General features: G+C 40.1%; 1 protein-coding gene across 2 annotated transcripts in view; it reads right to left on the reverse strand.

Moving 5' to 3' along the window:
* LOC110089659 (cholesterol 24-hydroxylase) overlaps nt 1-12,876 on the reverse strand; it is a 30,935-nt gene extending 18,059 nt beyond the window's left edge. For both annotated transcript variants that reach the window (XM_078383780.1, XM_078383779.1), the window contains exons 1-7: nt 11,290-12,876; nt 10,123-10,200; nt 9,048-9,129; nt 8,077-8,150; nt 5,277-5,363; nt 4,065-4,203; nt 37-147 (exon numbers count right to left, since the gene is read on the reverse strand). In XM_078383780.1, coding sequence (XP_078239906.1) covers nt 37-147; nt 4,065-4,203; nt 5,277-5,363; nt 8,077-8,150; nt 9,048-9,129; nt 10,123-10,200; nt 11,290-11,426 — 708 coding nt within the window. In that variant the 5' untranslated portion in view covers nt 11,427-12,876. The remainder of the gene's footprint in view (nt 1-36; nt 148-4,064; nt 4,204-5,276; nt 5,364-8,076; nt 8,151-9,047; nt 9,130-10,122; nt 10,201-11,289) is intronic.
* Nucleotides 12,877-15,427: the final 2,551 nt, after the last annotated feature.

The raw sequence follows: 15,427 nt of genomic DNA on the forward strand, positions 1-15,427 counted from the left end.
TATTTTTGAATTCATAGGCAAGCATCCCGCCCTGACCTTGAAAAATGGATTGCGTCCTTCGCCCAGTCCTCTCATGACCAAGTTCACTGCATGTGGAAAAGGGGTCTGGTCATCGTGCAGGGTGTTCAATTCTAGGCCAAAAGCTACCTGGTAATATCAAGAAAAAGAAGAAGATTGACCAAAAAACTGTGGAGCTGAGCACTGCTATTTTTTCAAAAAAGCATAAAAATACATATGTTATTCTAGCTCAGGGGCACGATCTGACAAATATTTCAAGAGGTCAATACAGAAGTACAGAGTTTGAAATTTAAATGCCGGCTGCTGGCATGCCTTCGCAAGAAACATTACAATCTTGGTAGGGGAATGGGAATCCTTGAAATAAAGGAAACGGTCTAGTTCTCCATGAGAACTAGATCTTTTGGTCTTAGCGGGGGGAGCACTTTGTTTCAATTTTGTTTGTCTATAAATTTTGTGTTTTGTTTGTTTATTCATTTGTTATTCCGTTTGTTGTTCTTTTGTTTACAATATGTTTTCATTTCATAAAATAATTATTCAAAAAGAAATTAAAAGTAAGTGTTGGCAGCTCAGCCAGAATGCAGAGATACTATAAGGAACAAATTTTAATTCACATTACATCTTCTTGTTTTGCGTTATTTAGAAAGAATCCCTGCAATAGAGTCATTTCACACCGGCTGGCTAAATATTGATTTTCTGCAAAATCACCAGATGATTCAGAAACATTCTTTTTTCTTTTTTCCCCCTCACTTTTTATTTTTTATTTTTAATCAACTACAAACAAATATACAATATAAAATACAATATGAAATAAAACAGGAAAGAAAGGGAAGAAATAAAAACAAAATGAAGGAGGAAGAAAGAAAAAAAACCCCAAACCCTCCCCCACTTTGGCGACAGAGATTCAGACCTCATTGCATCCCAAATTTCCCAAGTTTTCAGAGAACATTGAAAGCGAAAAAGGAAAAACAAAGCCCATCAATCATTTTGTCCTATCCTCTAATCTGTCCCTGGGCCCAAACTTATATTAAATTCCAACTTTGTTTTGCATAGTCTCTTGGTTGTTCTCTTAGTGCTTCTGAAAGTGTGTCTAGTTCTGTAATGTCCAACAGCTTCTTCAGGAATTCCTCCATTGTAGGTATGTCTTCACTTTTCCATTTTTGGGCCCAGAGTAACCTAGCCGCTATAAATATGTACATCAAACAGTATTTAATTTTCTTATCAGTAATTTCTGGCATAATATTTAATAGTGCTATTTCGGGTTTGAAATTTAATTTCTTTTGAGTGATTCCTTTTATTATTTCCCACAACTGTAACCAATAACCCCTGGCTTTTTCACATGTCCACCACATATGGTAATAAGTTCCTACTTTTTTTTTTACATTTCCAACAGATATTGCTGTTACCTTCTGACATTTTTGCCAGTTTTGCAAGGGTGTAGTGCCATCTGTAAAACATTTTGAGGATATTTTCTCTTAGATTTACTGGCTTAATCATTTTATAACAGTCTTTCCACATCATTGTCCAGTGATCAATGTCAATATTATAACCGAAATTACTTGCCCATTTTATCATCATCTCCTTTACCCTATCAATTTTCTGCAAAATCACCAGATGATTCAGAAACATTCTTTTTTCTAAACTAGGCAGTCTCCAGATAGCCACCTGTTGGGGAAGGTTCAGGGGTGGGCTTGATGACCCTTTGAGATCCCTTCCACCTCTATGATTCAGTGATTGTACAACATTAATTTAGGTAGAAAGAGATCAAAATTGCTGATCCCCTGGAAATGTCAAGCCTAATGTTTCTCTTCTAATTATTTTGACCAGTTACTTCATCAAAGCCAATCCTATGCCATTCTAAAACCAACTGCTGGATTTTTCTGTTCCTCTTTAGGTCTGTGGTCTGAAGGAAGTCCTTTACGTTAATTAACAATTCATATGTGCTAGCTGTTGTCTCCTGTCTCTGTCAGGGCAGCTTTAATCAAATGCAGTCAAAAGTTTTTTTGATATATTAAAAAACTTAACAAACGTATCACAATATAAACTGAAAGACCCGAGCTGGATTCATAAGATTCTGGTTATGCTTTCTCACTCGCCAGGTTACAAAATCCACTCTCAAACGAAATCACCAGATTTTCAGGGAGCATCCCTGTCTCCTTTCCCCTCCTCACTTTTCAATTAATTCCTTGCTCTGGGCCTTGCTGTTGTTTAGTCGTTAAGTTGTGTCCTACTCCTTGTGACCCCATGGACCAGAGTACGCCAGGCCCTCCTGTCTTCCACTGCCTCATGGAGTTGGGTGAAATTCATGTTGGTCGCTTCGATGACACTGCCTATCCATCTTGTTCTCTGTCATCCCCTTTTCCTCTTGCCTTCACACTTTCCCAGCATCAGGGTCTTTTCCAGGGAGTCTTCTCGTCTCATGAGATGGCCAAAGTATTGGAACCTCAGCTTCAGGATCTGTCCTTCCAATGGGCTCTCAGGGTTGATTTCCTTCAGAATGGATACAATTGTTCTCTTTGCAGTCCAGGGGACTCTCAAGAATCTCCTCCAGCACCACAATTTAAAAGCATAAATTCTTCTTTATGGTCCAGCTCTCACTTCCATACATCGCTACTGGAAAAACCATAGCTTTGACTATGCGGACCTTTCTCGGCAAGGTAATGTCTCTGCTTTTTAAGATGTTGTTTAGGTTTGTCATAACTTTCCTCCCAAGAATCAGGTGTCTTTTAATTTCGTGGCTGCTGTCACCATCTGCCATGATTATGGAGTCCAAGAAGGTAAAATCTGTCACTACCTCCATATCTCCCCCTTCTTTTTGCAAGGAGATGATGAGGCCAGTGGCCATGATCTTAGTTTTTCTGATGTTGAGCTTCAGAACATTTTTTGTGCTCTCCTCTTTCACCCTCATTACAAGGTTCTTTAATTCCTCCTCACTTTCTGCCATCAGAGTGGTATCATCTGCATATCTGAGGTTGTTGATATTTCTTCCAGCAATCTTAATTCCAGTTTGGGATTCCTCCAGTCCAGCCTTTTGCATGATATATTCTGCATATAAGTTAAATAAGCAGGGAGACAATATACAGCCTTGTTGTACTCCTTTCCCACTTTTGAACCAAACATTTGTTTGATATCCAGTTCTAACTGTTGCTTCCTGTCCCACGTACAGTGGTGCCTCGCTTAACGGCGATAATCCATTCCAGGCGCAAACATCATAAAGCGAAAATTAAAACCCCATAGAAACACATTGAAAGGTTTTCAATGCGTTCCAATGAACTTAAAACTCACCGTCCAGCAAAGATCCTCCATATGGCGGCCATTTTTGCTGACTGTATAGCGAGGAATCCTTCCCTAAACACAGCGAGGAGCCATTTTAGTTACCTGGCGGCCATTTTGAAACCACCGACCAGCTGTCTGAAAATCGTCGTTTTGCGAAGAATCAGTTCCCGAAGCAGGGAACCGATCATCGCAAAGTGAAATTCCCCCATTTAGACCACAAAAGATAGCCGTAAAAGATAGTCGTAAAAGATAGTCCTAAAGCAGATTCGTCGTAATGCAGGGCAATTGTAAAGAGAGGCACCACTGTATAGATTTCTCAGGAGGTAGATAAGGTGTTCAGGCACTCCTATTTTTTTTAGGAACTTGCCATAGTTTTCTGTGGTCCAAATAGTCAAAGGCTTTTGCATAGTCAATGAAGCAGTAGTAGATCTTTTTCTGGAACTCTCTGGCTTTCTCCATAATCCAGCGCATGTTCTGGGCTGCCTTTTGATTATGGTCCTGTGGCATTCCAATAAGGAATCAATAGCACATAGCATGTCCTCCCTAACAGCTATCAGCATGAACAGAAGCCAGAACTGGTGTTTCAGGTTTACTTCCTCACACATTATTCCTATAAAAGTTTCCTTAATATATGTTTTCCATTTTTAGCAACTTACAAAGCTTTAGAATAGCTATTATTTAATAGGCATAACCTCAGTACGAGGTCACATGCCTTTTTCTTCTTATGCACTCTTTCATCCATATGGAAACATGCACATTCTTCCAGACATTACCTTTGCAATGATGTCCAGCGTCACCCGTCCCAGCAGGTTCATCACATCCACTTGGGTTTCTCCATCGGCTTTTTTCTGCAGCTCCTTCATAAGCTCTTCTGCTTGGTCATTAAAAGTTCCCATCAAACCAAGCAGGTAACTGTGTTATTAATACACGATATTTAAGAAAGGGTTTTGTGGTATATCAAGACATTGGTTCATATGTGAAAAATGAGGGTTTATAAATAATATGCCCCAATGGCACGCAATGGGGAATACAATCAGCAGCTCATTAACGTGAAGCCACTGACCATGGCATTTTGTACCTGCTTTTAGATCAGTGTAAATAATCAGATTAATTCTGGCCATACAATCACAGGATAGAGGATATAAAATAAACTGTGCTATTAATACTAGCTACTCAGGAAAGGGTTTTGTGGCATATCAAGAAGTTAGTTCATATATGAAAACCCCATGTTTATAAATTAGATGCCAGAACAGCATGTAAAGCGGAATACATTTTGAACCTGCTCAAGTGTTCACATTATTAGGCAAGATGTTCGCCTTGGTCCTGCCACCTTCACAGATGCATTTGGTGGGGACACGGAAGAGAGCCTTTTCTGTCACTGGTCCCATACTCTGGAACTCCCTCCCACAAGAGGCTAGACAGGCTCCATCTTTATTGTCCTTCTCTTCAGGCAAGCTTTCACTGAATGAATGGCTGCCGAGGGTTGTTTAAAAATGGATTGTTGTACCTCAGTGCATTGAATGTACTCTAGTTTTGCTTATATTTTTTTGGTTTGGATTCATTGGTCCTTTTATTGTTGTATACAAATTAGTATCGTGAAAAATAAGCCGTCTTGAGTCCTTTTTAGGGAGAAAGGCGGATTAAAATATTTATATAAATAATAGAAGCAGCAACTCGCTAATAAGGAGCAATTGGCCATGGCCATTTATCTCATTGAACTTAAATAACCAATCTGATTTTGGCTCAACAATCATAAGACAAAGACAGTAATACTATCCACTATGAGCAAAATCCATACACACTACACTACACACAACATGTAAGATGCCAAACCAATGAAAGGAATGAGGCAAAAAGGTAGCCCTTTGCTTATCCATTCTTTCAATATGAAAACATTTAGAACTGAGTGGCTACAACAACAACACAGATTGAAAAACACACAATCTCTTTTAAAATTCATCTGGAACTGTCAGTGTTTGTCTCACGTTCGACTGAATGCCGGATCCATAATTCTCCGCTGCTTGTGCCAATGGTCATAGTCAGGTTCAGTTACCAGGCTATTCCCTAAAAATCTAAAAAAGCAAAGGAAATATGTACTATTTTAGGGCACATCGTCATATTCTGACACACAAAATTATGATTCAGAAGAAAGCGGCCATAACGCTTAGGTGATCCCTTCTTTCACTTCTCGTATATTCTAGTTGTTGCCCATTTTTTAGTTTCTTTTAACCATACTCATCCTAGACCCTGTACTAGCTAGGTAAACCAAGGCAAGTATTGACTGATTAATTCCAGTCCTCTAAAACCATGATGCAAATAATAAAAAAACTTTCTGAAAATAATTTTTAAAATACCATTATTTTCCCACCACATGAGACAGTTTCTGAACAGCATCTAATGTTCCATTTTTCAGGGCAAGAAAAATTTTGAGAACAAGCTTTTCTAAACAAAATGAATTAAGTCATTCATTTAGGTTTGGCTCGGTGTTGAAACCAGACCTATTCTAATGTGGTTTCAAAACCAGTTTGGAATCATAAATAGTAGTGATGAATAATCTGTGGAGGAAGCTGGGATGAAGAAAGAGTGTGCATTGACTAATTCTACTGGACTTTTCCGTGACATTTGGTATCATCAATACAGTGGTGCCTCGCTTAACGAGCGCTTCGTTTAACAACGAATCCACATAGCGACGATTTTTTTGCGATCACAAAAGCAATCGCATTACAATGTTTTGAATGGTAAAAAATCGCTTTGCGATGATTGGTAAGCTGTTTCGCTTACTGATTTTCGCATAGTGATGTTTTTAGAACAGCTGATTGGCAGTTCCAAAATGGCCGCTGGGTTTAAAAAAATGGCCGCCCGCTGTGTTTTCGCGCCGATTCCTCGCTTACCGGGCAGCGAAAATGGCGGCCGTATGGAGGATTTTCGCTTTAAGGTGAGTTTTTTGCCCATAGGAACGCATTAAACGGGTTTTAATGCATTCCTATGCGCTTTTTTTTTTGCATAGCGACAAATCCGTATAGCGACGATTTTTGCTGCATGGATTATCGTCACTATGTGGGGCACCACTGTAATTGTATCTTTATTGAACATTATTTTGGATTGAGAGTGAGAGGCACCGATTTACATTCATTCCATTAGTAAGTGGAATACAGAGAAACATCCACAAGACCTTGGCTTTTTGAGTTGTGGTTGTGGAGTTCACCCTGTTGCCCCTTTCTTGACTGTCAAGACTCAGAGCTCACGAAGGCAAACAATCCCCTTTTTTATACTGCTGCTACCAGGTGATCAAATCACCATTATGTCAGGAAGATAAAGATTCAGATCTACACTTCAAGGTCTTTTAAATAGAACTTTTGTTTATTGATTACAAGAAATTGATTCATGAATATCTTCTTTAGGTAAATTTATTACCCACACTCTAACTATTTCTCTCTCACACACTTCACTCCAATTCTCTCTCTGACTCTTACTGCCTGACTTTGACTCAGGCTCCGCCTGTTATGAGATCTCGCTCGGCTCTGCCTCTCAGCAACATGAATATGCATGAAGTATTAACATAACAGACATGAGCCATTGACATAATAAAGGGGAACGCTACAGTGGTATCAATCCTTCCTCCTATATTATTCAATACTGATATTAAAAAAGAATTTTAGAATCTGTTCCCATAAATATATATAATTCTTATCAATTCATATCCAAATTTAACATCTACATGGAACTGCTGGGAGAGGTCATCAAGAGGTTTCGTCTGAGCAGTCAGCAATATGCCGACGACACTTAGCTCTACCTCTTGTTTTCCACCAATCCAGGTGAGACGGTTTCTGTGCTGAACTCGTGTCTGGACCTGATAATGGACTGGACGAGGGTTAATTGAAACTCAATCCAGACAAGATGGAACTGCTGTTAGTGGGTGCTTCGCTGGATACGCTGGAGGGCCATTTCCCTGCCCTGAATGGGGTTACACTCCCCCTAAGGGACAGGATCTGCAGACTGGGGGTGCTCCTGGACCCCAATCTAACTCTGGAAGCCCAGGTGGACTCGGTGGCCAGGGGCACCTTCCTTCAGCTGCAGAAATTATACAAGCTATGGCCCTACCTGGACGCGCAGAGTCTCACGACAGTTACACATGCACTGGGAACATCTCGTATAGATTACTTAATGGTTTTATCTTTTTATTGTATTTTAATTGTTGTAAGCCGCCCAGAGACCTTTGCGTAGAGTGGGCAGCATACAAGTTAAATAAATAAATAAAATAAATAAATTGTGTAGCAAAGATGGGCACGAACATCGGTTCGGATGTTCATGCTGATTCATACGCGCAGCACCTATGGTGTCACACATTCCCTTCTCCCATTCTCCAGCCAGTGCCTGCTTCTCTTCCGCTTCAGCTGCTTGACCAGTCCCTTGAAGGAGCACGGGCCTCCCTGTCCAACTCCTTGGGTGGTCACCCACTGAGACAAGGAGACAGGACAAGCAAACCCATACCACTGCCAGGGACTGGCCAAACAGCCGAAGAGGAGGAGGAGGACGACGAGGAGAGGAACGTGCTCCAACTGGTGAGTGAGTCATTGGCCAGGCAAGCGGGGAAAGGTTTGTGTCTGTTTCTATTGTGGTTCGGGCCCTTCTCTATTGTGTAGCATTTCCAAATACTTTCCACATGAGCATGTTTCCTGTGTATGAAATACATTTCCAATAACCTTAAGAATCACAAACTTCTTGAATACTGGTCAGTCATTTAATCCAACAAGTCACATGCCATTTAGCTCTACTTTGACTCACCTTACACCAAACATATTGAAAAGATAGCCATATGTAATTCGGTCCTTTGGGTACTGTGGTAACATCAAGTATTCCTATAATTCAGTCCTCTGGTTAGTCCACATCAGATATAAATAACATCACAACAGACGTCAACCAACATCACATAGGACAACATTTTGTAAAATATACTGATGTTGAAGGATGGCTGAAACCCTATTCCACCGGTGTGTGTGTGTTATGTGCCATAAAGTCATACCTGACACCTGGTTTTCAAGACATAATTTGGGCTCAAGTGATGTCCATAGATCTGGGTAGTCAGAAAGCCAATAAATGTCCAGTTCACAGAAAGCTCAGATTTACTAAATTGGACAGAAGCCCATTACCCTGATAGGATGGGATTAGCAGAGAGTTTGGTTCTGGAACATCTATGGCTAACTAGGCCACAGTACCAGGAAGCATTGTTTGAGAAGCATGACAGAACTTTATGTAAGGTGAAGGAACATATTTTTTTAAGCAGTGAGGGAGCTTTGATACTCGTAATACCCTCACTGCATTCAAATACACGCTTTTCTTTCAGAGTTCACTTTTTGGAAAAACAAATGGCTTTATGAATCGGAAACAGAAGGGTGAAGCCAGATTTTGTTATTATTTATTTTTGCAAAAGGAGCAATCTAACTAGGCTTCAGATCATTTCAGCAGCATTACTGACATGCTGTGCGAATCGCTCATAGTCACAGAAGGGTCACCCATCTCAATATTTGGTTCAAAGCTAAAAAAGACACACCTAATTTATAGACGTTGGCTTCCAGAATCCTGCAGCCAGCAAGGACAATAATTCTGGTAGTAGCATTTCTGGGCTCAGCCCATGCAAACAACAAGACAACCCAATTTAAAAGCTGTACACAGGGAACAACGAGAAACCTTCTGAATTTCCAGACCAGCTGCTCCCGTCTTATGTGTCACCCTCAAATCAATATTCCATAGCATACCTTTACTGCTTCAGGACTCACTATCAATAAGGACACTCTATGAAAGGCATTAAAACGCAAGACTGGCCCATATTCCTCAGCCCTATGAAAACAGAAACGGGTATAGATAAAACATTTTAGATTTTAACAATTTGTTTTTATAGTCTGTTTGCACACACAGCTAGCTAAGACATTTTTTTCCTGAAAAAAAAGTTGGACTTCAACCACCTCTTGGATTAGAGAGACAGACAGACTTTATTTACACTGGACAGCACCATTTGAGTTTTCTACCTCAGAAGCCAGAAGGCCCCAATCTAGAATATTTGCTCATTAAGACAAAGAAAATGTTGCAACATTCAAGAGATAACAGACATGCTCTGTTCTATTCAACCAGTCTCCTTCTGAGGATAACTTCTTTAGCCTCATGATTTCACCACTCTCACAGTTCTCGGCTCTTTGCTGCTTTTACTGAAGTGATTCTCAAAATTTAAAAATATAAGTGGGATATCTGTGTTGGCACATAACCAAATTCCTGAATCCTTACTAGATATTCTCAAAATTTAAAAATATAAGTGGGATATCTGTGTTGGCACATAACCAAATTCCTGAACCCTTACTAGATATGCTTAATATCTTTATTAAGTATATCTAAAATGGCAAAGAAAAGTGTCCAAGCTGACCTCAAGTCCTTGAAGTCTATACTGGCTGAAATCCAGTAGTAAGACACAAATAGATCACTCCATTGAATCAATGCATTTACACAGGCATGAACTCACCAGATTCCCACTGATTCAATGGGCCTACTCTAGTAGCAACCTCCTGGTGGATTTCAGGTACTGTGCATTAAGATGCAATGCAAGCTGTGGAAAAGGAAATTCTCAGGTGATGCAGCCCACAGGCACTGCAGGAGCTGAGAAGTCAGAAAAAAATTGTTTTCCCTCTTGGGGCAAAAAGGTTGTCACCAACACCCCATCATTAGAAAAATCTAAAGGCTAAATAAATAAGGGCAAAGCCAAGACACAATACAAGCCAGCCACGCTGCACTTTGTAATCTTTTACTTCAAGATGCCTGATTTTTGAAAAAAAAACAACTTACCATTGCAGAAAGATATTGTGAACAAGTTTCTTACTTTTCGAGCTTTCCCACAGGACTGGCATATGACCAAAGAAAAAACTGCAAGATTTTTAAAAGGAAGATTTCATTAAACTGTGAGGAGCACACACTACTTTAAAAAGTCAGATGAAAATGGAAGGAAAATAATGAAATGGAACAGAAATGTCTATAGTCTTGAGTCCCCTCCCCCTTCATCTTTCCACTTTCTCTCATTTTTACAAAACAATTTGGCAAAAAAGAACCAAAAAACAAAACAAAACCCAGAACACCTATCAGTGTCTTTTGATTGCTAGATATGGAACTGTCCCCCTTCGCTCTACCAAATAATGCTGGGATGCTGAAATTTGTCCAGGCAAGGGAAATGTATGTAGAAAACCAAGGGAAAAACACTATTGTTTTAGTTTAGCTACACCTGGGGCATGGTTAACTATATAGCCTCCTGTTTGGTTGGAAGCTCAGTACCTGGAAACTCCTGCAAGGAGTTGGATAACCATGTCTGAAAAAGGCAAGAAAGATGCCAACCGAAGGAGTTCATGGTCTTTCTCAGGTCTCATTCTGTCTGTTTAAAATTCAAAAATAACCTTTGAGTTCTTCGATGTGAAGAAATGCAATGTAAAATCAGGGAAGCACAAAGCTTGAGGAAACAGCTAGAAGATGAACCAATAAGATAAATATCGGTACATATGCTGCCATCTCCAACAAGCAACATTACAGAGTAGTTGTAAAGTATGCAGTTTGACAAGCTGCGATGGTATGGATCCTCTTAAGAAATATAAGGCAGGAAAAGAGATCAGGTCTCAAAACACGTTAGAAAAGAGACCCTGCAATGCTAGGTTTATAAATTCTGTGGTCTGTTAAGGTAATGCAATAAAACGAATTAAAGCTACCATAGAATTTCATTCTCCAAGCAGGGAAGGTCACAGTGGCCCTCCTGACCCAATAAAAGCAGGCACGCACAAACACCCAAGATAAAACCGCTCATTTTCTACAGGTAATTTTCTCATTTCTATCTGGGGAGAAGAGGGGAGCATCCAAAGGAACCAGGATGCTTGGTTTTGAGAAAAGTGGAGTTTTACTGTTGCAATACTCTACCGTGGTGGTGGTGGTAGGGGATCTGCTTTTTAAAAAAATGCCCACTTATTTTCTTACCTGGCCCGCGGGGCTCCAGGGATGTGATCATATCTCCAATGGACCGTTTTGATGTAGAAAGAGTAAAGACCGAAAGCCAGGAGGGAAACCGCGAGCAAAAAGCCCAGCAAGCTCCAGACCACCTGCAACACTTCCATGACAGCTGAAAGTTTTCACTGTTTGCCTCTGTTTTGACCAGGGAAAACTCTTTGGCTTTGGAGGGAGGAGCCAGCAGGATGACCCTTAAAGGGACAGAGCTTGGCATCCCAGGACTTTGAAACGTGTTTTTTTTTTTACTACAATCCCCAAAATTCTTCAGGAAGCGCTTCTGCCTATGGAATTATGGGGTTTTTAGTCCAATCGCTCCTCTCTACCCTCTCATTGAAGCCGCAAGCAGAGTAACCAAAAGCCCCTAATTTCTTCCCGCGGTTGCGATGATGATAATGATGATAACGAGGAAATCACCGAAAAGGTAGCAAAGTCAGACGTGCCGGCATGTTTCACGACGCACCTGATTAATTCTCAATTAAATATATCTTCTCTTTCAAATAAATCAGACGACAAAAAGGAGAGAAAAACGTTGTGGTATCTTAAAGACTAGCTGTTATATTTTAATATTATCCTCAATTAAGTTTAGCACTAAAACTGGATATTCAGTTTGCAGAGAGACCGGTAAATTATTACTGCCTGTATAGATCTTTGCTCCATCAATATCCTTAATGCATTAAAATTTGGCCGATCTATGATCGGAATAGTAAAGATTGACTGATGATAACATCCATACGTTTATTCCTGTGGAGTTGATGTTTACACCGGACCAGAATGGGGATTTAGTACTTTGGAAATATTTCTGGAAATCTCTTCTGAGAATCTGCAAGGAGAAGCATTTAACCTTTGAGACCAATTTACGATCCTGGTTTGGGTTTGTATGTTTTAACAGTGAAAAAGGTTTTAGCAAAGGTTCATACCCTTCCAGCCTAAAATGGTTTTTTATTGCTCAAGGCAAATATTATCAGCCACTCCATCACAGCCTCTGTGACTTGATTTTGAGAAAAGCAGAGTATCACTCCAACTTTCCAGAAGGAGATTTGAATAGTGCAGCTGCCAGCCTTGTGGAAACGCTGGAGGATAGAGAAATACAGATTTGTGATTCTAGAATGCAACTCCCAGAATACACCAGGTAGAAGATGGAGAAGAAATTAAGAGCACAGAAGTGAGAACCAGCAACCAAATACTGTACGATTGTCATGACCTCCTAAAAGGAATTCTACTCCTTCTAGTACCAAAAGCCATCTACTGTATATTATTTTTGGACATTAAGCAGAAAAAGCCCAAGGCACCTCTCCTCAACCCTGGTAGTAAAATACAATAACTATAAATACTGTAACTGGCAATACAAGAAGATCTTCATCTGGGGCTTAGTGGAGCATGTCACGACAGGGTGAGAACAGGAGACTTTCAAATTATCTTGTTCTAATTTGTAATCTTAATTAAGTGACTCGTTGCTGTTTAAGGGTGAATTGAATTCTGGGTCAGCCCTACTATTAATCAGTGCAGCCTTCCCTCCTATTTGCTCTGTGGCCGAAACCTTGTTGTAAGCCTTGTGACCTCCCCCCCCCCCAAAAGGCCATGGCTGACATAATCAAGTGTAGCCCTTTTTGGTAATTTAATAGTTTCTGATCACTCCCCCTCCATTACAAGGACCCTTTACAATCTCTTTCATTCTATGGAAACCTTTCGGGCTGCAGGATGGGGGAGCGGTTGTCTGAAAATCCCCTTTGCTGGGACCATGTACAGTATGAAGTTGTACATTCATATAGCTTTTGTTGATGGGAAGGAAGGACCAACAGCAGAAAACAGGCCTGCCTCTATCAGTGATTCAACTTGGGCTAAACAGCTGAAAATGGAACCAGGTAATTTGGTGAACAGCAATTTATTTTTAGAGCTAAATGGGAGCAATGTATGGAAAGGCATTTTAAAGGGGCACTGTAGTCTTGTGGTTAAAATGTTTGCACCATTACTTGGGGAAACACTCATTGGTGGAAAAGTGGCATATAAATGTAACAATTAGTGATATATAACTGTAACAAGTAGTGGCATATAAATGTAACAAAATTTAACTGCTTTTTCAAAGGAACATTATATTGAAGCAGGTCCTGTGAGAATATCTGAAGACTTCAGCATGGCTGTGTTTTCCCAGTAAGTACTCATACATCCTGTGAAATGTGCAACCTATTAAAACATCAACATGAACAAACTGTAGAAGTGGTTGTTAATTATTATTATTCATAAGGTTCCCCAACTACTTCATCAGGTTCTTCTCCACTTCAGTTCCTTCCTCGTGGCCACTTTAAGACTACTGTGAGCCACAAAAGTAGTTTCTTTATGCATGAATTCCATCCAGCTATCATAAGATTTAAAGCGATCCCATCTGTGGTTCCATCTATTATTATTTTTTGGCTGCACTATTGTGAGAGTTCGTTTCTCACCCTAGACTGTTTCCTGGGTTCCCCAGCAACAGACAAGATCTTTCATGCTTTAAAACCAAACTTTTATTCACCTATGGAGGTTGTTCTACTAGAACCTCCACAGGTTGATCTTCTTCAAATCATGGTTGGATTTTTAGGTTAGAATCAACGTTATCTGTGATCCCGCCTATTATTTTTTCAGCTGCATTCTACCTGATCTTTCCTCCATTGAGTTCAAGCTGCCATTTGTAGCTCTTTTTTGTCCACTTTTTCACAGCAAACCCTGTGAGGTAGGTCAGACAAAGGGCCTATCCATGCATCATGGGGTTGGGTCAGAAAAAATCTCATCTGCAAGTGCATATAATTACAATGATCCAGTTTCCCTTTAAGAGCTCTTTAAGAGTTGCGCTGCTTTCTGCCCCAGCATAGAGCATGCATTCTTTTTGGCACACCCCTTGTTTAGCCCATTGTTTAGCTTGTTTAGCCTCAGCTTTCAACTTACAATATTTGTTCTTTTTGGATCCAGTAATGATGAGTTCTCTTTCAAGCCAATTTTTCATAGGTGCTTTTCTGCCCACAAACACCACCCCCAGTTTTCTTTCAAGTGTATTTTCAGTTCTCCTTTCAAACAGTCTCTAATTCCCTTTTCTTTCACTTGTGCAATCTCAGTTCCCTCTCAAAAACCAGATAAAACCATTTCTGTTTGCTTCTCAAGTCCCCCTGGACGCTCCTGAATCTCCTTTAAATTGTTGAAGAGTTTGTTAAATTTCACTCAGCTTTTTCTATCCTGTTGCTACAGATTTTCTTTCAACATGGCCATCTTTTCAGGCCACTTATATGGATTAAGTCTACAATCTGGTATGAATCATGTTCTTTTTGGATCCAATAATGGTGCTTCTCAGTGCTTCTCAGCAGAGTCTGTTCACCACTTCATCTGCCAACTGGGAAGTACAGGGAGCTTGTAGGAACTTGGATGCTTCTCCCCTAGAGCTACTAATATCCCTCTTCTGTCTTCCATACTGTTTGTCAAATTTCTTGTGTAACACATCATTAAGCTCTGGGAAGTTACTAACAAGAATAACCTGCCCCTAAGGAATCAAATAAAATTCAAGAATTTGATGTGTTATACGAGAAAATGTTGGCAAGCGAGTTTCTTGATTCAGTGGGGACAAAAATCTAGACTTCCCACGTCACAGTCCAACACATAACACACTATGACAGACTGGTTCTCTATTTTAAAAAACACTGGAGGGAAATACTTGTTCACCTTTGATCTGAGAGGAGCCTCAGTGAAATACATTTGAAGTCCAAAACATGAAGAACTCAGTGGTCTGTCTGACAGCTCTGATTCTAGCAATTCAGCTTCTAAGCCGAGACATTCTAAATCCAGTGTATTGTAGTGATTGTTACCCTTAACACAATACACAGGTGCACAAGTGATCACCTGAGGCTTAGAACTGTAAGATCCATGGAAACAGACATCCAGAAAAGCAAATCTAGCAGTGAAGAAGCCTTCACAGTGTGTCAGGTGTATTAAAATGGCAGCCTCTTGATTAGAACTGCAAAATATAATTCCACTATCTTTTTTATTCCCTATGAGTGAATTTCCACTGTTCTACTGTATGAAGAAGTTGTTGCTCTCCAAAAGGCATGGTAGGGCTCGACCAAACGTACTGAAAGAACAACTGTTA

The sequence above is a fragment of the Pogona vitticeps genome, chromosome 1, assembly GCF_051106095.1.
Source record: "Pogona vitticeps strain Pit_001003342236 chromosome 1, PviZW2.1, whole genome shotgun sequence".
NCBI lineage: Eukaryota > Metazoa > Chordata > Lepidosauria > Squamata > Agamidae > Pogona > Pogona vitticeps.